Source organism: Molossus molossus, unplaced genomic scaffold (assembly GCF_014108415.1).
Source record: "Molossus molossus isolate mMolMol1 unplaced genomic scaffold, mMolMol1.p scaffold_m16_p_18, whole genome shotgun sequence".
Taxonomy (NCBI): Eukaryota; Metazoa; Chordata; class Mammalia; order Chiroptera; family Molossidae; genus Molossus; species Molossus molossus.
The window spans coordinates 61297858-61323411 of NW_023425353.1; the positions used below are offsets into that span (position 1 = coordinate 61297858).

At 49.5% G+C, this 25554-nt stretch overlaps 1 protein-coding gene across 1 annotated transcript in view; it reads left to right on the forward strand.

Annotated features, from left to right (window-relative positions):
- The window catches only part of LARS2 (leucyl-tRNA synthetase 2, mitochondrial), a 127248-nt gene that overhangs the window by 38852 nt on the left and 62842 nt on the right, over positions 1 to 25554 (forward strand). The window contains exons 6-7 of the mRNA XM_036266338.1: positions 7064 to 7153; positions 13225 to 13368. Of these exons, the coding sequence (XP_036122231.1) occupies positions 7064 to 7153; positions 13225 to 13368 (234 nt within the window). The remainder of the gene's footprint in view (positions 1 to 7063; positions 7154 to 13224; positions 13369 to 25554) is intronic.

Genomic DNA, 25554 nt, shown 5'->3' on the forward strand with positions numbered 1-25554 from the left:
GGATGAAAAGCAAGGTCACTGCCACGCGTTTCGGTTGCAATAAAGAGCAAATGACCAAAATGCATGTCACAAAAGATCATTTTTTAAAAAGGTATGTGAGTGCCTGTCTCCTGCTGCCAAGATGGGTTGTTGTGAAGACAGGAGTCTCCTGACGAGGCTGAGGAGCGGGGGAGGCGACGCTTGTCGCCGGGAACTATGTGACGCATGGCGGTGGCTCACCTTTCTCGAGGTGTTTGTTTTGCAGTGTGCAGGGCTGCAGAGTGAGTGACTTGATAAACACCTTGCTTCAGTTTTTATTTGTTTTATCTTCTTAAAATCCGACAGCTAACCTAAATAATGTGAGGTTGCGATGCAGAGTAAATGCGCGTGGCTTTGAGTGATGTCAGCGGTTCTGTGGTCTGATGCCCATGGACCCTGCCAGAGCAGAAGCTGGGGGTAGGAGACCTAGCTGGCCGGCCCTTCAGTGGGCTGCCCAGTGCCCAGTGGAGCCTGGGAGCAGCTGGGTGTGAGTGTCTCCATCTGGGCACGTGTTTTGGCCTTGCTCTTGTAAACGCCGTCTCTTTTTAGCCAGAAAGGGGATATTTGGTGGGGGTAGTGACAGCAAGCTTTCTCTCCCCTAGTCCTTTCTCTCGCTTTCGCTTGTCCCAGGAGCCTCAGGGCCGCCAGCCCTCCTCACCAAGTGGGTGGTGACGGAACCACCGCGCGCCCCCTGCACACTCGCGTCCGGCCAGGGCATGGTGCCGGGGCCCTCCCGTGAGCCAGCACGTGCTTCACGCACATCATGGCCTCTGTCCTCGCAGTGGCTCTCTCGGGTGGGCTTCCTCACCTTGCTCCAGACGGGGACACTTGGCTGTGGCCACAGATATGCAAGGGCTTGAACCCATTAAATGGCTCCAAAGGAGCTCGTCTTTCCCTCAGCTCCCTCGCTCACGGTCAGACTTCCTGGAGCAAGGACGGTTGTCCCGAGGAGACCTCAGTGAGGCGCACAGAGGGACCGGCTGCCGTGGCTCGGCCTTCTTGCATTTTGTCACTGCCACTCACTGCTGCAGGGCCGCTGGCCCGGCCGGCCTAGTGAGTGATGTGTGCAGTGAGGTGTGGTGGCCGGTCTCGAAGGACATCGAGCCTCACTGTGATCTGAGGGAGCTCACTTTCGGTGTCGGGCTCTGTGTTCGGCTGTGAATGTGCAACTTATTTTTCATGCTAAAATCCAGATACTGTAGAATGAAAATTGCAGTGTGGGAGACTGATTCTGCTTGAGGTCCCACGTGCATAAATTTGGTCTCCTGGCAGGTGGATTGCGCGTTCTGGAGCTCGGGGGGATAGAAAAGTTGACACCTTGATAAGGATCTACGTGGATGTGGCCGAACTGCAATTGCTTTTGGAGCTATAACTTTGAGTTACTTGACTGTGTTTTGAAAACAAGGGTGCACTCGTGGAGGGGTTGGCTTCTTTGGAAAGCAGGGCAAGGAAAACACAGGAACGAAAAGGGATTTTGCAACAGAGTCAGCAGCCTTCGTTTGACAAGACGTCCTCCCGGTTGGTGCTATCCCACTGCTTGGGGGAAGGGATCCTCACCACGTAGACATCAGGCTCCCATGGTGCAGGCCAGGCTAGGCCAGGACATCTGGGTGCTGGGGCCGGATTCCGACGTGAATCTTTCAACTCTTACTTGTCAACAACCTTCTCATGGAAAGGGGTAAACTGATGCTGTATCAAGAAAAACAATTCCCTCTCCAACTTCACAATAGGAAATTTATTACATGAATTTATTACCAGAGATTTTTCAGTCCAGACAACCACTTGGGGGCATATTAATGATTTAAAATTTAGAGAGTGAAACCAATCCCTCATTCCCATGGAGCAGCACTATGCATGCATAACTGAGTTTCAGGGTGGTGTCTGCCTGCAGCCCCAGACTCGCCAGGGCTCTCCTGGGTTGTCTGCATTGGGAGCAGGGGCGAGCTCACTGGGAATGAGCACCCTGCTCCAGGAGCAGGCCACGGCGGCTGGAGGAGGGAAGCCTAAGCTAGTCGGCTGGCGTTTCCACTTCCCCAAGGACGTTCTATGCCTTTTATGGAAGTTGCCTGGCTCCTCAGTCTGCCCGAGGTTACAAACTCGAACTGAGGAGATGGGAGCCAATAGAGCAGGTTTCTCCCCTTGTTGTGGAGCTTGGAGACTTTTTGTTCTAGGGGCTGTCTCGTGCATTGTAGGGTTGTTGTTTTTTTAAACTTTTTTCTTTTTTTTAGAATTGATTTTAGAGAGTGAGGAAGGGGGAAGGAGAGAGAGATAGAAACATCAATGAGAGAGAATATCAGTTGGCTGCCTCCTGCATGCCCCCCACCGGGGATCAGGCCCACAGCCCGGACATGTGTCCTGACAGGAATTGAACCGGCCACCTCTTGGTGCATGGGTCGATGCTCAACCACTGAGCCACACCAGCCAGACTGCAATGTAGAGTTTGTAGCAGCATCCCTGGCCCCTACGCACTATGCCAGTGCACCCTCCCCCCACCATAGTTGTGACAAACAGGAATGTCTCCAGGTATTACCAGATGTCTCTGAGAACCCTGCTTTAGGAGAGGAAGGAGGAAGGGCTGTGGACATCTCTGTGGGTGCTGAAACCCCAGTGCAGCCACGTGCACAGCGCTGGGCTTTAAGTAAGTGGTTCCCCGTGAACCTGTGAAAGGGAGTCTCGCCAGACTTGAGTTTAAGCTTTTAAGCAGTTTGATTTCAGAAAGATGTCTTTGGTGATTTTTTAAAATTTTATTTATTTTTTAAATTTTTATCCTCACCCGAGGACATTTTTTGATATTTTGTTCAGATAGAGTGGGAGGGGGAGAGAGAGAGAGAGAAACATCAATGGGAAAGGGACAAATCGAGTGGTTGCCACCTGCACAACCAACCAGGGCCGGGGACAAACTGCAACCAAGGTACATGCCCTTAACGGGAACCGAACCCGGGTCTCTCTGGACCGCAGGCTGACGCTCTAACCACTGAGCCAAACCGGCCAGGGCTTTGGTGATTTTTTTTTTTTTAACTGAGATAGGTATTAGAAGACTAGAAATAACTGTTTTGTTTTTTTAAATCAGCAAATCAAGGAAGGTTCCAGAAGTGTTCTATGATATTTGCAGGAAATGCATTTCTGAGCAGGGTTTCTCCCCACTGGACTCCTGGGGGCCCTTGTGGCACCCGATCGGCCATTTCTTCACGGAGTGGATGATGCCAGGGTCCCGGCGGGGCCCTGTGTGCCGCAGGTGGGGATGAATGGGCAGGAGCGCTCCCAGCCTCCTCTGGGCAGGCGACAGCAGCACGTCGGGGACAGTGTGAGTGCGGTGAGCACACACTGCAGTGAAGCTGTCGGCGTTCGTACACGCAGGCTCAGGGGATGCTCTGGGACTGGAAACCTCCACTTAGTGGTGAGAGCATCGGTCTGCACGCTGAAGGGTTGAGGGTTTGGTTCCCGGTCAAGGGCATGTACCTGGGTTGCAGGTTCGAGCAGGCTCCAATTGGGGCTCTGTGTGGGAGGCAACCAATCGATGTGTCTCTCTCACATTGATGTCTCTTTCTCTCCTCCTTTCTCCCTCCCTCCTTCCCTCCCTTCCACTCTATCTAAAAATCAATGGAAAATATCCTCGGGTGAGGATTAACAACAACAACAACAACAAAAATCTACCAAAGAAAGTGGCTGCCACTCCAGTTGGTAATTAATAAAGCTTATTAGGGGAAACTCACATACGAGGCATGTCTTTGGCAGCTGCAAGACAAAATAAATGGATCATCACGTGGCTTGGCAGGCACCAAAGGATTGTGTAGGGTAAGGAGTGGAGGACAGTCACGGGTACGAGTATGTGAAGGCTGCCAGGTAAAGAAATCACTTTGCATGAGTGGCCAGGTCAGGACAGCAGCCTTTCCAGGACCCAGTGTGTCGCAGGGGGCAGGGGAGGGTGCTGCTTTGTATCAGAGTGAGCATCAGCTCCGGTCAGACCGGCTAAGCGGGCAGCACTGAGCCCCTCCCCTCTGGCCCAGGTCCAGCTCGCAGGTCCACAGTCGGGGTGCAATGAAGGTCCTGGAGCACTGGTTTTCATGCTGTCTTCTTTCAGCAGCTGACGTGATCTTTCTTCATGATGCGCAGAAACCCAGTGTAAATAACTCAGGTCGGACCCCGTGGGACGGCAGGTGGGGGAGGGGCCTGTGGTTGCCCACCCCGCAGCAGCTCAGAGCTGACCCTTCTGAAGAGACCGACTGCATTCATGGCAGATGGAAAGTGGGCCCGTGCTTGGCGGGATAACCATCTTCTGTCCCCCTCACCGGATCTGTCATCGTTTTTCTATTTTAGGTAAAAGTGATTTCCAAAACCATAAACCTACATGAAGATAATAATGCTGGTCCATTGCTGTATAGTTTTTATTCTCAATCTGTGGAAGCAGATTCAGGGCTGAGGAAACATACATGCATGTAACATGTACGTATGTTATATATATTTATTAGAAGTGTCTTGATGTTATATTATGAAAATCTTAACTATACAGAAAAGTAGAGAAAGAGAACTGTCATCTCCTAAATTTAACAACTGTCATTTTTTTCATATTTACTTGACACATTTTTTTAAACGTCTAATGAATAAGCATTTGAAAAATCAAACACTAACAAGGTCTGGGAACATTTTTACCACATTCTCGCACCCACTACCCTAGTTCTTGTGGACTGACAAAGTAATTTGAATTTAGTGTGAGAAACCTACAGGTTTGATTCAACATGCAGGAGTTTCTATGTCTATTTAGTTTGTTCTTCATTCAGCAATAATTTTGGGGGCCAGGACTTGAGCAGACGGTGATGAACAAAATGAAACATCCAGACATAGCTCTTGCCCTGGGTTCTGTTAGAATGCAAGTTCTTGCCTTGGCTGGGTAGCTCAGTTAGTTAGAGCATCGTCCCAATATGCCAAGGTTGCAGGTTCGATCCCCAGTCAGGGCACATATAAGAAGCAACCAAACTCAAACAACAAGTGTTGGCGAGGGTGTGGAGAAAAGGGGACTCTAGAATACTGCTGGTGGGAATGCAGACTGGTGCAGCCACCATGGAAAACAATATGGTGTTACCTCAAAAAATTAAAAATTGAACTGCCATTTGACACAGTGATCCCACTTCTAGGAATATACCCTAAGAAGGCTGAAACACCAATCAGGAAGAATATATGTACCCCCATGTTCATAGTAGCACTATTTACAATAGCTAAGATCTGGAAACAGCCCAAGTGTCCATCAGTAGACAAATGGATAAAAAAGCAGTGGTACATGTACACAATGGAGTACTACGCGGCTGTAAGAAAGAAAGATCTCTTATCCTTTGAGACGACATGGAGGGACCTGGAAAGTATTATCCTAAGTGAAACAAGCCAAGCAGAAAAAGACAAATACCACATGATCTCACTTTTATATGGAATATAATGTACATAACAGTCTGAGGAATATGGTAGACCCAGAAACATGGAAGTAGGGCACAGACTTACAACCCTCAGAAGAGGGGGTGGTGGGGGTGGAAAGAGATAAACCACAGAACTTATACGCATGTATGCATAACCAATGGACATGGACAACAAAGCCGGGGACGGGGCAGGGGGGATGGGGATGGGGGTGCCAGTGGTGTAAAAAAGGAGAAACATCTGTAACAAAAATTTTAAAAAAAAAAAGAACTAACCAATGAATGAATGAATAAGTGGAATAGCAAATTGATATTTCTCTTTTCCTTTAAAAGAAAAAAAAAAGAAATGCAAGTTCTTCAGTTGCTTGTCTGGAAAACAAATTCTGTGCTATACCTGCAGCAGGGAGGGGTAGCTATTGGGAAGACCATGGGGTGAGGGTGGATTTGGAGGTGTTGGGGAGCAAGTCGGCCCGCAGTGTGCCGGTGTTCCTGCAGACTTGGTGTCTGTGCCACCTGGGAGCATGGACGGGCTGTCGTTCTGTCATTGCACGGACCCGGCCCGGGGGACAGCCATAGTGTGGGCGAAGCTGTTAGACGGGCTGGTTATTCACTCGGCCTTGCAGGGGAGGGGGGAGCTGGTGATCAGAATGTTTTGTTTCCTAGCAGTTATTACTCTGCTGTTTTCATTATCAGCACATAAAAGGACATAATACATAAGAATCTTACATAAGAGAAATGGACCAATGGGAGCACCTTCAGTTGGTCAAGACCCCTTGCTCGGTTCCTACCAGACCTGCCCTCCCGGCTGGGTTTCCTCTCTCTCTCATTTAGTCATCTGGAGAGAGGTGGAGTTGTCACACAGAAGCGTCCACAGAGGTGGAAGCGTTTGGAATGCCCCTGCCCTGCCCGCCCCTCTGCCAGCTGCCTTGAGCCGAGAGCACGAGGACAGGAGCCGGGAGCGGGGAGAGGGCTAGACGTCCCCTCGGCTGTGCCCGCTGGACCTCACGGGATTCATCCTTGGCCTGTTTGTAAAGATTCTACAGCAAATATGTTTTCAGGACAGAAAGGACATGTGGGGAAACTACTGTTTAGGCTCGGAGAGACAAGCCGGGTGATTTCTCGCTGAGTTTAATATCTGATCATGTTTCTAGCGGGTCTTCCTACATAGACACCAGCCTGATTCACATAATGGAGTGAGTCGGGTGTAATAAGTCTGAGGGAGCAACCAGGCCCCGGTGACATGTGGAAACACAAGATTTGTTTTCAGATGAGGATGGTATGAAAGCAGGCAAATATTCCTCTTGAATTTTGTGAACGGCAGTCATGAATCAGCTTCGTGGCCCCCAAAAGATGTTAACAAAAATGGTCATTCCCGTTTCGTACAATATAATTCACTTGTTAATGATATGTATGCAGAAGAATTCAGGTTGAGTTTCTCATCATTACACATGCCCTGGGAACGCGGGGCTGGTATTTCAGTAACGTCTCTCTTCCCTCACTTATAAATGGGTGCAAACATTATAGGTGGTCACATGTTTGCAGTGTGATCGCTTTTCAAAATGATTTTTAAAGCCGATGCCTGTGTGGCGTTGGGGGAAGTGTTTACAATGGCCAATGTGTGACTTTTTCTCCCTCTTCGGCAGGAAATAGCTACATGTTTACCAGATTACTACAAATGGACTCAGTACCTCTTTATTAAACTCTATGACGCTGGGCTGGCCTATCAGAAGGAGGTAAGTTCTAGTTAGCTGTCCTTTAAAGTTTTTGTAAATGTTCTCCATCTTCTTAGAACACATCGTTGTTAAATAAGAAACCGATGAAGCCTGTTTGCACAGCAGCTGTGAAAATGAACCCCGCCTCACATACATGACATCGATCCCGGCCGTCCCAGAGAGGACTGCTGCCTGGCTTAGGCGGTGCCTCCAGGACGGGGCTTGGTTCTTTCACTCTCGAATTCCCATCACGTCAGTGTCTGGTGCCTGTCCTGAGATCAGGGGGGGAGCAGAGGGGGCGTGCAGGCTGCTCAGACCCTGGCTCGGCTGCCTCTCCCAGCTGTGTGCCGCTGGGCCACCTACCTTCCTGCTTCTTTTTTTTTTATCCTCACCCGAGGACATTTTTCCATTTTTTGTACAGATAGAGTGGGAGGGAGAGAGAGGAAGAGACAGAGAGAGAGGAACATCGACGTGAAGGGACACATCGAGTGGCTGCCACCGCATGACCAACCAGGGCCGGGGACAAACTGCAACCGAAGTACGTGCCCTTAGCGGGAACCGAACCCGGGTCTCTCCGGACCGCAGGCCGACGCTCTAACCGCTGAGCCAAACCGGCCAGGGCCCTTCCTGCTTCTTTATCTGCCAAGTGGGGTGGTAAGATCATCACTGCAGGGTCTTGGGAAGACAGGTGATATTTAAAGAACATCTATCATAGTGCCTGTACATAGTGGTCCTTCAAGAAAGGGAGGTGCTTGTTATGGTAAGAGCTCCATAATAGTAGATAAGCCTTAGGTGGGGGGATGAGGGAGAGTGTATCATGTGTGGCCTAGAACTACGCTGTCCAGCACTTTAGCCACTAGGCATGTGGCGTTGCTATTTAAATTTAAAATAATGAAGATTAATCAGTATTGAAGATTGAGGTCCATCCATCATCACAGATCTAGAAATTTCCACCATCACAGAACATTCTACTGGACAATGCTGGTCTAGAAAATTCAGAAGTAACAAGTAGAAAGACATCCCCTTTGACCAGAGGATTTAACGACATGGAAGGACACCTACTGTCCTGTGGGCCACAAGACTCTGCTTGGTCTCATGACTGGTACTTACATCACCGTTATGTTTGAAATTTGAAAAGTTTTAGAGTCAATACAGAGACTGATGCAGCCCTGGCCTGTTTGGCTCAGCGGTTGGAGCGTAGGCCTGCGGTACAGAGGGACCTGGGTTTGGTTCCCGCTAAGGGCACATACCTCGGTTGCAGTTCGTCCCTGGCCCTGGTTGGTCATGAGGGTGGCAGCCACTCGATGTGTCCCTTCACATCGATGTTTCTCTCTCTCTCTTTCTCTCTCTCCCTCCCACTCTACCTGAACAAAAAAATGGAAAAATGTCCTCAGATGAGGATAAAAACAAAAACAAAAAAACAGAGACTGATGCAGAAGGCGCAATTTGAATTTCAGAATACAACAAAAATGTCTTGAACCTTGACAACATAAAAATAATGTAGCTAACAAAACGCAGGAGGTAAACTTGGGGAAGAGAGATAGAAGCAAGTGTGAGAGGACCTTCATCTTTCCTAGCAAGGAGTCAGAGGTGAACAGTTAGAGGCTTACATCTGTTTTTTTTTTTGCTCTGAAGTTAGAAAGGTAGTTTAAAGCTAACACAAATAACGTAAACTGGAAGAGGGGTCGAGGGTGGGAGGGAGGCTGTATGGCCCACCATGCTGAGCCTCGTGCATGGCCCTGGGCCCAGAACTGTCTGAAGATAATATTCAAAGTTGAAGCATAATTGTATTACTTACAGTTATAATGGTAAATACCAGAAGAACGAATGAATAGAACCTGTTTGAAAAGCGGGTGTTTTAATAACCACGACATATGATTGGCTCTTCTTCTTTAATACTAGAGCAAAAGTCAACAAGTGGTGGTGTTTTTTTTTAATCCTCAACCGAGGATATTTTTCCATTTATCTTCAGATAGAGTTGGAGGGAGAGAAAGGGGGAGAGAGAGAGAGAGAGAGAGAGAGAGGGAGAGAGAGAGAGAGAAAGAGAAACATAGATGTGAGAGAGAAACATCCATCAGCCGCCTCTTGCGCTCCCTCTACTGGGGATCAAGCCTGAAACCTGATCATGTGCTCTGATCATGAATCGAACCGAGACCTCTCAGTCCTTGGGATGACGCTCAATCCACTGAGCCACACCAGCCGGGCATTAGTGGTTTCTTCAAGTTTAGCTGCAGTGTTGAATCTGAAACAGCAAACTTTTTGTACTCTGTTAAATTAAAATGGATTGGTCTATCTTGCACTTTGTACATAATTTTGTAACATCATGCATTGATCATTTGAGATGTACTGATTCAGTGAGTTATGCAGCTCTTCCAAGTGTTGACATGTTTCACTGTACACTGTCCTCGGAAGAGTCTTTAAGTTTTGAGAAGCTCTGAGCTCATGATGGGCAGATACAAGTTTTCCAAGACCTCTGCTTGGGAGAACTCTCTGTGGTTAAAAAAAAAATTATTCCGTGGATGTAGTTAGAGAGAAGAATGATGCTACATGGTGGTCGGACACTCTGGGGAACTGTGGAGAGTTCCTGTCTCCGAGTTTGTCTCTGGTCGTCTCCACGATCTGAGTGGCAGCTGGTGGTAGTGCTAATTCTCCCCCGTAAGGGGGGTTGCATTGCGGCCTCGTCTTCAGGAAGCAAACCGAAGGACACTCTGGGCACAGACAGCCTCTCCCACTCTGCCCCTTGTGTCTTCGGAAGGTGGTGGCAGTCGCCTTGGGAACCCTCCACCTTCCCCTGGACTCAGACCAAATTTAGGCCCATTCTGGATGGAATGGAACAATATCGATTTTGAGAATTACATCCTTTAATAAGATCTATGTGGTGTTCCTTAATTAAGCAAGCTTTTGTCAAGAAGAACGCTAATAGACTTTGAGAAAACCAGTACCGTAAATCATGTACTTCACCAGCCTTCTGGAACCTGAAGCTGCATGCCAGTGTACTCAGGAAGATCTTGGGTGCCATCAGGGCAGAGCGTGAGCAGGAAAAAGCAGATGGCGGAGAGGAGCAGAGGCCCACGGAGCGAAGCCCTGGCCAGGAGACAAGGCATGTTGATGGAGGGCGATCTAGAAGGGAGCGGCCCCCGTGTAAAGGGTGCAGCCCGGGGAGGCGAGGGAAGAGATCCCAAGGCAAGAGGACGATGGGATGAGAAGGGTGAGGTGTGGCACGGGAGGCCCGCGCCGCTGGGGGCACCACAGCTGCTGTGTCGCAGTAGAGAGCTGAGAGACTCGAGGTCAGGATGGTCACCCCCGAGAATACCCATGGAGTCCACGCCGCCTGTATCTCCGAGAGCCTGGTGGGGTGATGGGGCGTTTCCAAGATGCCCTCTGCAAGCTTCCCATAATCACTCAGACAAAAAAGGTTAATCCTCACATTTAACCCTTGATCAGCTGGGGACAGTCTCCTGTTTGGAATGGCTTCATTCTGCAGTGTTGCCAGACACCTTTGTGAGGGGGCAGTGGACCAGGTGGGCTGGGCTCAGTGTGTTTGCAGGGCTTCAGTGGCTCAGCAGTGATGGGAGGCTGATTTAAAAATGCAGACAGGCTGTGTCTTACCAGGAAGGCTAATGGATCCAGAGGAGCTTGGAGTTGGCTTCAGGAGGTGAAAGAGAACATACATGCAGCCAGGGACATGACTACAGTTGGTGAGGTGGTCAGCAACTGTGTTCTATGTAGCGAGACTGGGCTTGCTTGAAAATTGGGGTGTCCCATCGAATGTGAAAACCCGGCAATGTTGTAAAGAGACCTGGCTTCCAGGGGGCGGAGTGATTGAGACCGTTTCATGAGAGGAGACCCGGGAAAAGGGTTTGGGAGCTGCTCGGGGCTCAGGGGCTGCATGACGCGCTCCCCGGGCCCGGGGCCTGGCGTGGTGGCCCCCCTTGGGCATAGCCGCTGCGGGGAGCTGATCCTGGGCCCTGCCTTACTGCTGTTGAGGCGGGTCATGGTCGTGGCAAGAAACGAGAGTGGGTTCTCACAGCTGATGGCATCTTTGATCTGAAGTGCTATTTCCTTTGGTGTTTTTCTTCTTTCCCCAAGACTTTCACTGGGGAAAAAAAATTGCTTTTGTGTTTAGCTTTTATTTGTCTTTCATTTGACACTGGGGTTTTAGTATAACGTGTAGACCTCTCAGGAACACGTCTTCCTCCTTGCATTGTGTAACCTGGAGCCGGAGAGGCCAGGCCCCGTGGGAGCTGTTGGTCAGAACATCAGGCCGTTTGGGTTTGCTTCTCCCTTTTCCTCTGAGGTTTGCAGGGCCGGACGCACAAGTGGACGCCCGAAGGCTTTTTCTCTCCTTTTCATATTTTATACAGTTTCAGTTCTGTGTGGGTTTGGGGGGGGGGGTGAGCTGCCTCTTTAAAGAACTTTCCACAATACTAAACAATACTTGGCTCTTTCTCTTCACCTTGTTTATTGTAAGTGGTATGCCTCTCAACCCCCAGTCCAGGCAGTAATGGCAAGTAACGCACCCTTGGTTTATTACCTACACTTTCTATGTCTAAGGTTTATATTGTGTCTCTGTGTTTATGGATTTGGGGTTTGGGGGCCCTAGAATGAGGGGATCATTCACTGCCTCTCCCACGCTGACGGTAGGCTTCGCAGGCTTACGCTTTTTAGTGTATAAGCTTCTTTCAGTTGTAAAGTCACAACCTGTGGGTGGATTAGCCTCTCCACCCCGACTTTTCAGGTAAGTTTCAGACACATCTCTGGACCAGTCAGGGTCCCGGCAGGAAGCGGGGGGATAACTGGAAGGACTGTGGTGAAGGGCTGCTTCTGTGCAGTTTTGGGAAACCCACGGGGATGGTCGGGCACCTGGTGCTGGCAGCAGAAGGAAGCCTGGCCCACCCCAGGCTGAAAGGGTGATGTTGGGGAGCAGGTTTGGAACTGGGGGCAGCTGTGGCAGAGGAGAGGCCTGCCCGGCAGAGGCTGTACCTTCGGTGTGCCAGCCAGGCCCAGCGGGAGCGAGCCCGGGAGCCTTTCACTGGTTGAACCCAGCCAGCAGGCAGGGCACACAGGTCAGCTTCCAGGGGTGCAGAAGAGGGCGGAAAGAGGATTTGGAGGGGCAGATAGACAATATGCAGCACAGTCTCTCCTTAGAATGTCTTACTAAAATTTAAAACTGACATGTGCATCAGGCCAGGCTATTCCAGTGCCCAGACTCTGCTTGTTGCCTTCTTGCCATAAACCGTGCCCCAGTGCAGGGAGGGAATGATGCCGGGGCTGGTGTCGGTTCTACCGAAGACGGAAATGAATGAGAACTCTATGGAGAGCAGCTTCGCAGTGAAGATCACAGGTTCTCTTTGGCACAAAACTACTCAGATCTCAAAATTATTACCTTCCGGGGGGCAGGTGCTGATGGGGAGACAAGAGAGCTACCGTTGTTTCTTCTTTTTTTGTTTACTGAAATTTCCAACCCTGTAGGTTCATCCTTTCATGCAAGAATGTACCAAACCTGAGTTAGACACAGGCTTGCAGCTTCCTTCCCAACTGTTCTCCACTGAGATGAAGGTGTAGAAGCAGTCCGTGCACACGTGTGTGCGTGCCTGTGTGCGTGTGTGCACATATATGCGTGTGTGTGTGCGCGCATACGTGTGTGTGCATATGTGCTTGTGTGTGCACACGCGCTAGTGCTCATCCGAGGATAGTTTTCCTTTGATTTTTAGATAGAGTGGAAGGGAGGGAGGGAGGGAGAGAGAGAAACATTGATGTGAGAGAGAGACATTGATTGATTGCCTCCTGCACAACCCTGACAGGGGTCTGGGATTGAACCTGCAACCCAGATATGTGCCCTTGACTGGGAATTGAACCTGTGACCCTTCAGTCCATGGGCTGATACTCTCATTACTAAGCCAAACCGGCCAGGGCCTGTGTGCTCTTTTACAGCTGCTAGTGGATTCCTTGCCCAGCAATACTCCGAGGAGATGCCCCCGCCTCTCAGAACAGGGATGCTGCACTTGCAGACCTCTCAGTGTGAGGAGCCTGGAAGTGGTCCTTCATCGTACTCACCAGATTGCATCATTTTGTTCCATAAATGATAACAGGCCTTGGTTAACTGGGACCCCGTGGATCAAACAGTGCTTGCCAACGAGCAGGTGGATGAGCATGGCTGTTCCTGGCGCTCCGGGGCAAAGGTCGAACAGAAGTATCTCAGGCAGTGGTTCATCAAGACCACTGCTTACGCAAAGGTGAGTGTCAGCCTGGAGGCTCCCAGTAATGCTGTGCGTGTTGGCAGGCAGCCCCCAGGTCTTCTGGGTACTGGAGAGCCTCATGTCGGGGGTGGGCTCCAGGAGGGGCTCTTGGAACCTTGGGCATACAGACAGGAAGCACACGAGCTTCCGCGCCACTCAGTTCAAGGGTAATGGGTTGGGGTCTCTCAGTTGTAAGTCGAGAGTGGCATCTGGAGGTCTTTGTAGGCCACTGTTTGCTGGCATTTCAACATATATGATCACTGTCCTGCCATAGAGGGCAAAAAACATACAGCTTTATCCACAGCTGTTAGCAGTGAAGCTCGAATGGGAATACATATCTTCATTTGTATGGTTCTAGTAAGACCTCCAGAGAGAGTGAATGGCATTCGGAGTCAGGATACTGGACTGAAATGGACTTCAGGTCAGATTCAACACTATACTTATGTGCAAAGAAAGCACAAAGTTATACATGACTTCTGACCACTACAAGATTTTGCTGAGTTAGAACTGCAGTACGCCAGCTCACCATACCAGTGCCATGGGGATACAGGCTCCCCAGTTTTCTCACTCAAAAGATGTCTCTTAACTGAGGCTATTTTCCCATTACAGTTTACCCAGAATGTAGCTGAGAATAGCATATGGATTTGGAAAACTACTCATTAGAACTGGTTAACACAATGCCTTGCTTCTTTAAAGCACTCGGTAATATCGAGAGACCAAATGAGAAAAGCAAAGCTGAGGACATTGTTTTCTGTCACATCCCGGCAGTGGGAGCTTCTCGCTGACAGTCGGGGTCCACTACAGGGAGGGATGCCAGGTCACCTCCAGATCTGTCAGATGGCTCTGTAACTGGCATCTTTGTAAAACCACCTAATTAGCTCTTTTGTTTTCATCTCTGCCTCAAGTTGGAAATGTAATAACCTAACTGAGGGGCATTATTCTTTAAATTGTCAGCTGTGAATTTTCAGCTGTTCATCAGAAATGGTAGTTACCATGGTGACTTGCTTGGTTCTTGCTGAACTCCTGTGCAGATTTATTGAAAAAGCTGTCTTTGGAGGTCAGCCCTTGGTTTGCCCTGAAAATCAGAATAAGAGGGAGTGGTAGGGGTGGGCAGAGATCTATGTTCACAGCAGGTTTTTGGCTGAGGGCTGCACAAAGCCAGGCTGTGAGGCCTGATGGAAAAGGATTGCTGTGGGGCTGAGGGGAGAGCAGACACCCGGGGTGCAGTGCTGAGTCCTTGCAGTTATGACCCGGCCAAAAGTACGCAGTTGACACCCCCCAAAACCATATGTTAGACATACTGATAACACCCTAGGACTGATGACTAAATCGGAATAGACACCTTGATAAATTAAGCCTGACAGTTTAAAAGGAACTTCCAGAACAAAAGTCAACACCTTTAAAGGGAGACAACATAATATAGACTCTCTGCAAGGCTGGTTTCATCTGTGATGTTCAACATATAATAAAAAATTACCAGACTTGCAGAGAATCAGGAAATTGTGACCCATAATCAAGAAATAAAAAGGCAACCTAGTAGAAATAGATCCTGAGATGACCCAGAAGTTGGAATTAAGAAATAAAACTAGAGGCATCTATTATATAAATGGTCTGGAACTTAAAGGAATAGGTGGTCATAATGAGTGAACAGATGGGGAATCTGAGAAGAGAAATGAAAACTATTAAAACAAAACCCACTGGAAATCTAGATCAGAAAAATACAATATCTGACATAGAAAATTCACTGTTTGGGATGCAGAGAGACGAGTAAGAGCTAAGTAGGCCATAAAGCTGGAAGGGAGCCCCCAAATAAAAAACAATCATGTGTGGTAGCCCTAAAACAGAAATCTGTGTGACAAGTTTGAGAAGCCAGCAGAATGTCAGTACGTATAGCAGAAACTGAGCCAAGAGAAGAAACTCAGGGTAGGCCGGAGAAGCTGGAGCATTGGTCAGGGTGACTTTATCACGAGGGCCATGGGAAACTATCAAAGGATTCTGAGAAAGGGAATGACATGTTCAGACAGTGTTTTAATAATTTCACCTTAGAAAGGGCAAGTGTGGACACAGAGGCCAGCGTGGAGTCTGTTGCAGTGGTCCAGGTAGACTTAGACGAGAGTAATGGAGAGAAGTAGGTAGGTTAGAAAAATATTCAGATAGTGAAATCTGTAGAACTTGGTGATATATTGGGTGGGCATGTGTAGGAAGACCCTGACTTGGACGCCAAGTGGATGATGAAGCAACTTACTGGGCCTGGAGTCCTGGAAGAGACATAGGCCTGACTCTTCAGTTTGCAGTGGCCAGAAGACCTTTGAGTAGAGACGTACACATAATAGGTGCTTGGATAAATGGGTCTGAAACTTCAGAGGAGATTAAATGAGATAGAACATCTACTTTAAAACCTGGTATGATAGAAATAGTGTTGAATATATTGTATCATTATATGCTATATAGGTAAGGGTGAGATATTGAATCAGTTAGCAATGCTTTCAGCTACAAGTAACTGAAAACCCAAGTTATGGTGGCTTAAACAAATGGGAAGTTACGTTTTCCACACAAATGCCAGTTGCTGGACTGAACTGGGTGGGATAGGGCTCTGAGTTGGCGCCTCAATGTTCTTTTGGCCTTTCCTTCCTGCCTCATGGTTGCAAAATGGCTGCTGCAGCTCCAGACATCACATTTCCATTCAAGACTGAGAAAAACAGAAGGGGCAGAGTGACTGTTTCTTTTATTTGGAAAGCAAGAACTTTCTTGGCAACCCCCAGCAAAAGTCCACTGATGTTCTTTTAGCTCCCATTGTGAAAACAGGCTTGGGCCTTTTAGCCTCTGTAGTCAAGATGTCTGGGGAAGGGCGGGGGGTGCTGGGATGGCCAGTGAGCTGTGCCCGCCACAGTTATCTTTCCAGCTTTGTATTTGCATCTGATTTGGCAAATCTGAAAGCTGCCTGTGTGATGTAAGCTGGTGGTCTGCTTGGGAACGTGGCTATAGAGGAGCCCTGTTTCATTCACTTAGCTGCCAAATTATAAAGACGGTGCCTGATGTGAAAATCACAGGGAGCCCTGAAACATAAGTCCCTTTATTAAGGCTGTTCTGTGATGTATTTGGTTTTTCTCCCCTTATCCCCCACCCAGCGTTGCTAGGATTGTTTGCTTTGTGAAACATTAAAAGTGCTTTCAGCCACACGCTCTGTGAAGAAGAAGGCTTGCAGTAGGAGTATCTGAGGAACATGAATTAGTCTTGGCAGAGATGTGTGGGAGGGATCTTGTGGGCAGCGCTGGGAGGGGGGTTGGAGCCTCACATGTGGAAAGTGTAAGGCTCAGAGTGTGATGGAGCCAGCGCCTTGGTTTCTGACAGCACACTGACAACTGGAAGTTGAGACAGAGAGACAGCCTCCCATTGGAACTTTTCTAACAGATCCGTGGTTTGATTTCCGTGGCTGCCTCCTGTCTCCTCCCAGGGTCTCAGCTGCTGTGGCACTGTGGGCTCCTTTTGGTGTTAGGTGGACCTCTCCATGCCCTGATGGTGCTTAGTCAGACCCACACTGGTGGGTGTTTCCAGGAGTTCCCTGGCACCCGCTGGGAGTGAGCGGTCCACACCTTTCACTCGTCCCTGCTTGCCCCGGTTTGATTGGGCTCAGACCTTCACTTCGCATGAACTCTTTGAGGGTAGGTTCTCCTGTCATCCCATTTCACTGATGAGGAAACTGAGGCTCATCTGGTAACAAGTAGCAGCACTGGGATTCCAATCTGGTGCTTGAGCGCTTCTCGGGCAGTCTGACTTCGCTCAGTTTCCCCAGCTGTCGAGTGCTGGCCAGACCCCAGGCTATGTGCTAAGAGTGCAGAGGAGCCCTGGCTGGTTTGGCTCAGCAGTTAGAGCATCAGCCTGAGGTCCAGAGGGACCCGTGTTTGGTTCCTGCTAAGGGCACGTACTTCGGTTGCAGTTTGTCCCCGGCCCTGGTTGGGTCGTGCGGGTGGCAACCACTCGGTGTGTCCCTTTCACATCAATGTTTCTCTCCCTCCCACTCTATCTGGACAAAAAAAAAAAAAAAGAATGCAGAGGAGAAAAACGAATGTCCCTGTTCTTAGCAAGCTTGGAGGCTGAAGTGAGCAGCAGTGGCAGACGCTAGGGGTCACAGCCTAGGGGGCTCACTGTCACACTGCAGGGGAGGGGTTGGGAGGCCATGGGTCTGCCCAGGGGTTGGGGAGGCATCACTGAGGAGGTGACAAAAGACAGGAAGTGCAGGTGTCTGTGAGGGAGCATTCTCTTTCCTTCCAGATGCGCAGGAAACTTTGTGGCTCTCGAGTATTTCTAAGTGCCATTCTGTTGGCAAGAAACGGGCAACCATGAGCCATCATGAAGTCGAGGGGCTGGGAGGTGATAGCCCTGCCCACCTGTGCCTTCCTCCCTGTTTCACCTGTGACCTTGCAGGTGACGTAGAGGTGGCTCTATAAGAAGCATCGGCCTTGTTTGGGCCTGCAAGGAGTGAAGATACGGAGCTGGAGATACGGGGAGGGAAGGGAGGTGAGGTTCATGATGGGAGCTCCTGGGGAGGCGGAGGAGGAGGCTGGAGCAGGGGGAGCAGTGGGGCCAGGGTCTGTCTCTGGTCTGGCCCTGGGGACCCGAGAGCCCCCTGCACTCTGGGACCCTTGGGCAGCCTTGTTGCAGTCCTGAACCCGAGTGGCTTGGGGAAGCTCTGGTGGTCTCCGGGAGATGGGTCCTGTTCCCTGGCTGTCTCAGATCCTCCCTGGGCCCCAGAGCAGAGGCTGGCTCCCAGCTAGTGCCAGGAAGAGCCTCCCAGAAACAGCAGCCAAGTCACCCCTGCCCTGCCCTGCCCAGAAAGCTCTGCAGATGGATTGGCCAGTGAGGTTGGTGACTCGGCCCCCCCCTGCTTCCTCTCTTCCCTGGTCTCTGGCCTCTTCCTGTGTGCAGCCCGGGCCTTCACATGTGTGCACACAAGGGAGATGTTGGTGGAGGGGGCCGAATTTCTGAGAACCAAGAGGAGCGATGAGAAAGGGTTGAGGAGTGGTCAGCTTATCTGCAGGGCTGCTGGGATAAACAGCTGTGAGGACTCGGGCCAGGGCCAGGTTTTATGATGGTCATGCTCGGGTCTATCCACTGTGGGGGTTTCTCACAAACCCTGTTCTGGCTTTAAAGCTATTACTCCATTCATCTCCACCATGTCCTTCTGTGGTCACTCAGGGCTGGAGGTGGCCTTCTGCCCCCCTTGTAAAAAATATGTTCCTAACCTCCGAATGGCAGGGAATCCATCCTTAGCTCTGGACCCTGGCTGGGGCTCAGGCCCGCACTCAGACATACCCTCTGAGTGAGCTTCTTCCTGGAATCCCTGTCTCTTCTGGAAACAGCAGCCTGCTTCCATCCCCGGGATCCGGGTCTGACTCCCCGGCACACAGAGCTAATTGATCATTAGTCACCGCCTTCTTACATAACATCCTACTGTCTGCCCTTTGCAACCTGCTGCTCCAGGTCTTTTCTCTCCTAAGCCTCAGAGTGGACTCAGCTCTCCACCTTCCATCCTGTCCTGTCCTCAGCCCTCGGAGGCGGGAGCCAAGGGGCACAGGGGAGCCATCCCCACCCATCCCTCATGTCGGGGCGGGGGGGGGGGGGGGCGTGGGCAGGAGTGGGAGGGGGCGGGGACTGAAGGAAAGCAGGCTGCTGCTCCCAGCACTTCCCCAGCAAGCAGGAGGCTTGTGCCCCCGCCCCCTGCCCGCCCCAGCTGGCAGGAGGCCACTGGGGCTTCTGCCTGGAAACGTCACCAGAGTTGGTGCAGGGCTGGACCTGGCTCCAGGATTCAGGAACCTCTGGGGTTTCTAGATGAGACAGGCAAGTAGCCTTCTCCCTTCCCCTTCTGCCCACCTCCAGAACGTCCGCACCGATGCCCAGTCACCTGTGGATGCTCCCGATCTGGGCAGTGCTGAGAGCCTGGACTCCATGGGCAGTAAATGTGTCAGCACCTGCTGGGAGAGGTGGGGTCCCTGGGTGTTAGTGAGTGTCACCAGTGAACCTCGTTAGCTCAGGAAGTCACTGAATTTTAAACCTAGAAGAAATGTGGGGAACATTGAGCAAGGTTCCCTACAATTATCTCAGAGACCCCCCAAGCATTTGAAAACAAATGCAGGCAATACACCCTCATGCCTGCCTTTCCTGCTGCTCCGTGTCTAAAATCAATCCAGTGTCTAAAAACATTAACATCAAGGCGGAAGGTGTTGCTTTATTCCCAGCAGAGCACATCCTGTCCTCCTGCTGCCTAGGGGGCTGCCTGCCAGCTGGGGGTGTCCTTAAAAATGACTGACCTCACCCCTGGCCTCAGTGATCAGAGCCTCAGCCCACAGACCAATGAGTTGTGGCTTCAATTCCAGTCAAGGGCACGTACCTCGGATGTGGTTCCGTCCCCGACCCTGTCAGGTCTTGTGGGAGGCAACCAGTCGATGCTTCTCTCTCACATCAGTGTTTCTCTCTCTCTTTCTCCCTCTCCTCCCTCCCCTCTTCCTCTCTATCTGAAGATAAAATAAAAAAATTACTGACCCAGCCCATCCCTCATTTTATAACTGAGACCAGGGAAGCTGGCCCAACTGGGGTCACCTCACTCCCAGTCCTGGGTTCTTTCCTGCTGCTCTCGAGCCCCGAGCCCCGAGCCCCGAGCCCCGAGCCCCGAGCCCCGAGCCGCTTCCCCAGCAGCCAGGCCTTCTAGACCCGGTGCAGCAAGGCGGGCCTTGGCAGGTTGGGGCGTGTGGAAGGTGCCGGAGGGCACAAGGCCGGGCAAGGGCAGGGCGGTGATTAGAGGTTTCCAGTTGTTCCTGGCAGATTGACCTGCTGGCCTCTCGGAGCTGAGGCTGGGTCACCTTCTGCCTCATTATTCTTGACTCTGACGCCCTGCCCTGACCCAGGGCCTTCGGAGAGCAGGAGACGGAGCCAGTGGCTGCCGCCACTGCTAAGGAAACAGCCATAACAGAGATGTCCATCTCCATACTGTGTTGTTTTCAGGGTAAGTGTTCTCGTACAGGAGGGCTGTCTCCCAGGGCCTTCTCCTTGCTCTGCGTTTGCTTACTATGCCAGGCGGCTAACTCCAAGTGTCCAGTTTGCTCAAAATAGAGATGCGATCCATTCCAGGGCTGTAATAATCTGAATTCTGGTAAAATGTAGACTCCAGTTTAAAGGAATCTATGAACAGCATGATCTTAGCTGTGTGAGGATGTGTACACAGGCACACACACTCCTGCCAGATCGGATCGGTTCTAACGCACCACTGGTTTTAAATGTTATGCTCCACGAAGAAAGATAAGTGCTGTCAATCAAAGACACCACTGACTGTAGACATGTCCCAGTTTCTGTATTTGTGGGGAAAACACATGTCGTAGGATCCGTGGAAGATGGGACTCCATTGGATGGAAGGTAAAGAACAAAATGCTGATGATGGTCTCCCTGGGCGCTTGAACTGATTCGTGCCATTGTTATTTCTCTTCATCCTTTCTGTCTTCTCCAGATTTTCCAGGATGCTTGTTGTCATTTTGATCATCATAACACAAAGCAGCCTGGGTTACGTTGGCATTTATTTACACATCTTCAGACCTGAGAGTCTTGGAAAGGGATGGTGCTATGTTCTTGCAAGTTTTAAATTTATAGGCAGGCTTCCAACTTGAAGGTAATTGAGCAGAGTGTCCCCTGAGACTGCTGTCTCCATCTTGTTCTTTCCTGGAACAAAAGTGCCTTTCAGGCAGAGGTGGCCGAGTGCCGCCCGGGGGCTGAGCGCCGTGTCACCGCGTGGGCATCTGCCCCTCCCGCCCCTCCTGCCAGGTGCAGTGACAGCCTCCCTTCGTCCTGTCACCAAGGGCAGGGAGAGGATGTGGGTGCCTCTGGGAGTCAGGAGCTGCCTCATCAGACAGGTGGCTCTGTCACTGGGAGAGTTTGGCCTCTGTCATCTGCATTGTTAGGAGGGCCGTAGTGACATTTCAGAACCTCTAGTCACCGTCTCTTGGAAGTTAGTGGAATTAGAACAGTTCTGCTGCTGAAAAGGTGGGTTAGCTGGGTCGGAAGTGGGGAGAAGGCCGATAAGGGTGGTCACCATGGATAGATGGACATGTGGATAAGAAGAGGTCAGCCGATCGGCTGCCCCGGGGCCTCTGGGTTTCCTCCACCACATCATCTCCCACAGGGCACAAGTGGGCTGCCCGGTGACCACGCCCAGAAAGCACTTCCTTCGTCCCACCCGTTGGGAAGCCATTTGGCAGCGCTGGTGCCTGGCTCCGAGACTCACATCTGCTGTGTGTGTGGGCTGGTGGCTGCCACTTTCCCTTCTGTCCCCGCCATCCCTTCAGTCCACTCCTGTTGCCCAGCCACACCTCGCTAGCAGGACGCCTTGCTTACAAGTGACTACTTCCCTTCTGGGTTAACAGCACCGTCCCTGGAACTGACCCTCTTGGACAGCAAACCGTATTTGTAAATGACTGCTCTGCACTGAGATGCCACAGGGGGGTTTTGCTAGAAATACATAAAACATTTCAGAAGAGAGGTTAACGCAGGGCTGTCAGAGGGAGGTAAGCATCCCGCCAAGTGAGAGTTTTAATGCATGAATTGCTGTGCACAGCTTCATGCAGGAGAAGGAGACTGGGATGGGAGAGCAAGTTACTCCTCTAGAATATTCTGGAGAGGATGTCTAGAGTGTTAAACAGCTCACTGCCTTCGGAATTGACTTTCCTTTGTTAGAACTCAGATATACACTGTGATTTGGGATTGCACTGAAATGATTTTTTAAAGAAGAGTAAAGAAATCTTGACAGCAGGAAAAAGTTTTAGAAGAACTATACAAGTTCTAATTCAAAAATAATTCCTAATCAAATCACCCTGATTTAGAAGTAGGCTGTGTTAAGCTTTTAAAAAGGACCCGTTTTAATTAAATCATTAAATCTTGTCTCTTCCGTGCTGTCTGGAATCCGTGCCCTCCTCTTAAGGGTCTTGCTTCGCGGCCCCCCCTTGGAGCCAGTGAGTCCACTTGTTCTGAAAGGTCTGGATTCCGCAGTTCGCCTAAGTTTCTTCAACCAAGGTCTAAAATATCTCCTGTTTTCAGAACCACTTCTTCTAGAACTCTCACATGTGGTCCTGTTGCATATTGTTGTTAGTGCTTTAGCTCAAGGAGTGTTTTCTCTTGGGAAGTATGGGTTTATTCCTGGTATTATTCTTTGAAGAAAGAGTTAGATTGGCCAGGTTATATCTAATCCTCATTTTTTTAAATTCTCACCTGAGGATACTTTTTCCATTTATTTGCAGTCAAGCGTGGGAGAGAGAGAGAGAGAGAAACATTGATGTGAGAGAGACTCATCGACTGATTGTCTCCTGCATGACCCCGACCAAGGCCAGGGACCGAACCCCAGCTGAGGTACTTGCCCTTGATCTGAATTGAACCCGAGACTCTGGTCTGAGGACCTACGCTCTAACTGCTGAGCCAAACCAGCCAGGGACTAATCCTCTTTTTATCCTCAGCTTTTTTTGTTTTAATCTTCCCCTTTCTTATCCCTGATTATATTTTGTCTCAGGAAAGCCCTTTTTGATTGGGTGTTTGCTTCAGCCCATCTCTTGTTACTTCACGTTCATAAACATTGGCTCACGTTCAGACCATAAATGTACTGTTCAGTTTCAACTCCTTAAAGCATCTTTATCCACATGGTATCTTATGGCGCCCAGTGGCCGTTTTCAGACCGATCCTAGAGGAATGACTATGAGGCCTTTTTATAACCACAGTACTTCTGTGAATGCTAAGCAGGGACTACAGGGCAGCTTTAATCTGACTTTAGGTGAGTACTAAATACAGGGATTATTTGTATAAAATGAACGAGAAGCCCATTTATATGATTACTTTCTAGGTTTTGCATATGGAAGAAGTTGTCTTTTGTTTAAGTTACCTCCAGAGACCAGGCAGCTGAGCACAGTGGTCCGAGAACAATTCGAAGTTCTGCATAATTCGTGATGTTGGGTCTGCCGCTGACCGGGTGGAGGGAGCCATTTTTTCATTTATTAAATGAAGGGAGTTGAATAAATTAATGGTCTCCAAATTGTGTGCAAGCCCTGGGGTTTGACGGAGAGAGCAGGGCATCTCCTGGAACAGTTCGCTTTTCCGCTCTGACATGTTCGGCTTTCTCAGATTTTATTTGAAAAGGGATTTCATAGCCCTTTAAAGGAGTCTGAAAACCTGCTGTCTCTCCAGGTTTTTGGATTCTGTGAACCAGGAAGATTTCCATAAATGGAGGTTAGCCAGGATAGGAAGGGAGTCACTGCCAATTGTTCGCCAAGTATAAGGATATGAAATGAATACCATGTATTATCACTATAATTGCAACACCACCCCCCCCAAAGAAAAGGAGGAAGGCTATTATCTCAACAAAAATGCCAAACAAACAAATAAAAACAGCTCTTTATTTTATTTTTTTGGTTACTCCTCACCTAAGAATATTTCTCCATTGATTTTTAGATAGAGTGAGAGGGAGAGAGAGAGAAACATTGATGTGAGAGAGACACATCCATTGGTTGTCTCCTGCATGACCCAACTGGGGTCAGGGATTTAACCTGCAACCCAGGTGGGACTCAAACCTGAGACCCTTCAGTCTGAGGGCCAACGCTCTAACAGCTGAGCCAACCAGCCAGGGCTAAAACTAGCTGTTTAGACTAAACAACCAGGCTCATGTTCTGGTGGAGACGTGGCCATCTCTGGTGTGAGGGAGAGGCCATTCAGAGCTGATGAGCAGGTATTCATCAAAAATCAGCCATGAATAATGTTCATTTTTTTTCAGTGGAGACTAAAAAGGACTTGCTGAGTTATTCTCAAGATGTTAATTTCATTTGGTTTACTTTTAAATTGCTTTTGGTTTTTAAAAGTATTCATAAATTTGGTAAGGTATTAAGCTGGAGGGTTTTTTCCCTCCCATATTAGCATATCAAAATATTCACATTTTATTCTTCTTGAATCTTTTGTCCTCACCGAGATCTGAATATTTTAAAGCAAAGCCCGTCCACGAGAAGTACCCCAGCCTCGACGATGCAGTCTGGAGGCCAACGCAACGAGAGGGCTTATCGGCGATGGCCAGTAATGCAGGGAAGGGAGGGGTGAAGGTGCCAGTAATGCAGGGAAGGGAGGGGTGAAGGTGCCAGTAATGCAGGGAAGGGAGGGGTGAAGGTGCCAGTAATGCAGGGAAGGGAGGGGTGAAGGTGCTGTCAGTTTTGGACCCTGTCGACGCCGGATTTTCTATGGCAGGAAAGGACAGAAAGGGAGATGGAGCAATCATGCAATACGTTTTTTGTTTTTTTTTATCCTCACCCGAGAACATTTTTCAATTTTTTGTTCAGAGTGGGAGGGAGAGAGAGAGAGAGACATCGACGTGAAAGGGGCACATCGAGTGGCTGCCACCCGCACAACCCAACCAGGGCCGGGGACAAACCACAACCGAGGTACGTGCCCTTAGCAGGAACTGAACCCGGGTCTCTCTGGACCGCAGGCCGACGCTCTAACGGCTGAGCCAAACCTGCCAGGGCTGTAATATGGGTTTTATTGGATGGACAGATACATGTAGTTTTGCTTGGAAGTTAAATGGAATCTGATTGATCATTGGAGAGTAAAAGCCGTGGGTCATTGTCAGAGTTTATAACACACTAGCTGTTCACCTGTTGGCATTGAAAACCTCCTTGAAAAATAAAATGAAATAAAAAATAGAACTTCCACCCTGGCTAGTTTTGCTCAGCGGTGAGAGCGTCGGCCTGTGGTCTGGGTTCGGTTCCCGCTAAGGGCACGTATCTCGGTTGCAGTTTGTCCCCGGCCCTGGTTGGGTCGTGTGGGTGGCAACCACTCGATGTGTCCCTTTCACGTCGATGTTTCTCCCTCATTCTCTCTCTCTCCCTCCCACTCTTTCTGAACAAAGTATCAGAAAATGTCCTCGGGTAAGGATAAAAAAAAAAGAAAAAAATAGAACTTCCTTGATTGCTCTGTAAATTGAAAGGCTTTCTGGAATGCATAGTTTTATTAGAATATTAATTATTTACATATCATATTATATTAATATAATTAATACATTAAGATGTTACTCTTGTTACAGTAATATCAAGACGGTATAGTTTCAGGATGTTGACTTCTTTAATTCATTGGTAGTAGTCAGGAAACGTATTCACACAACCCAGAGTTACTCTG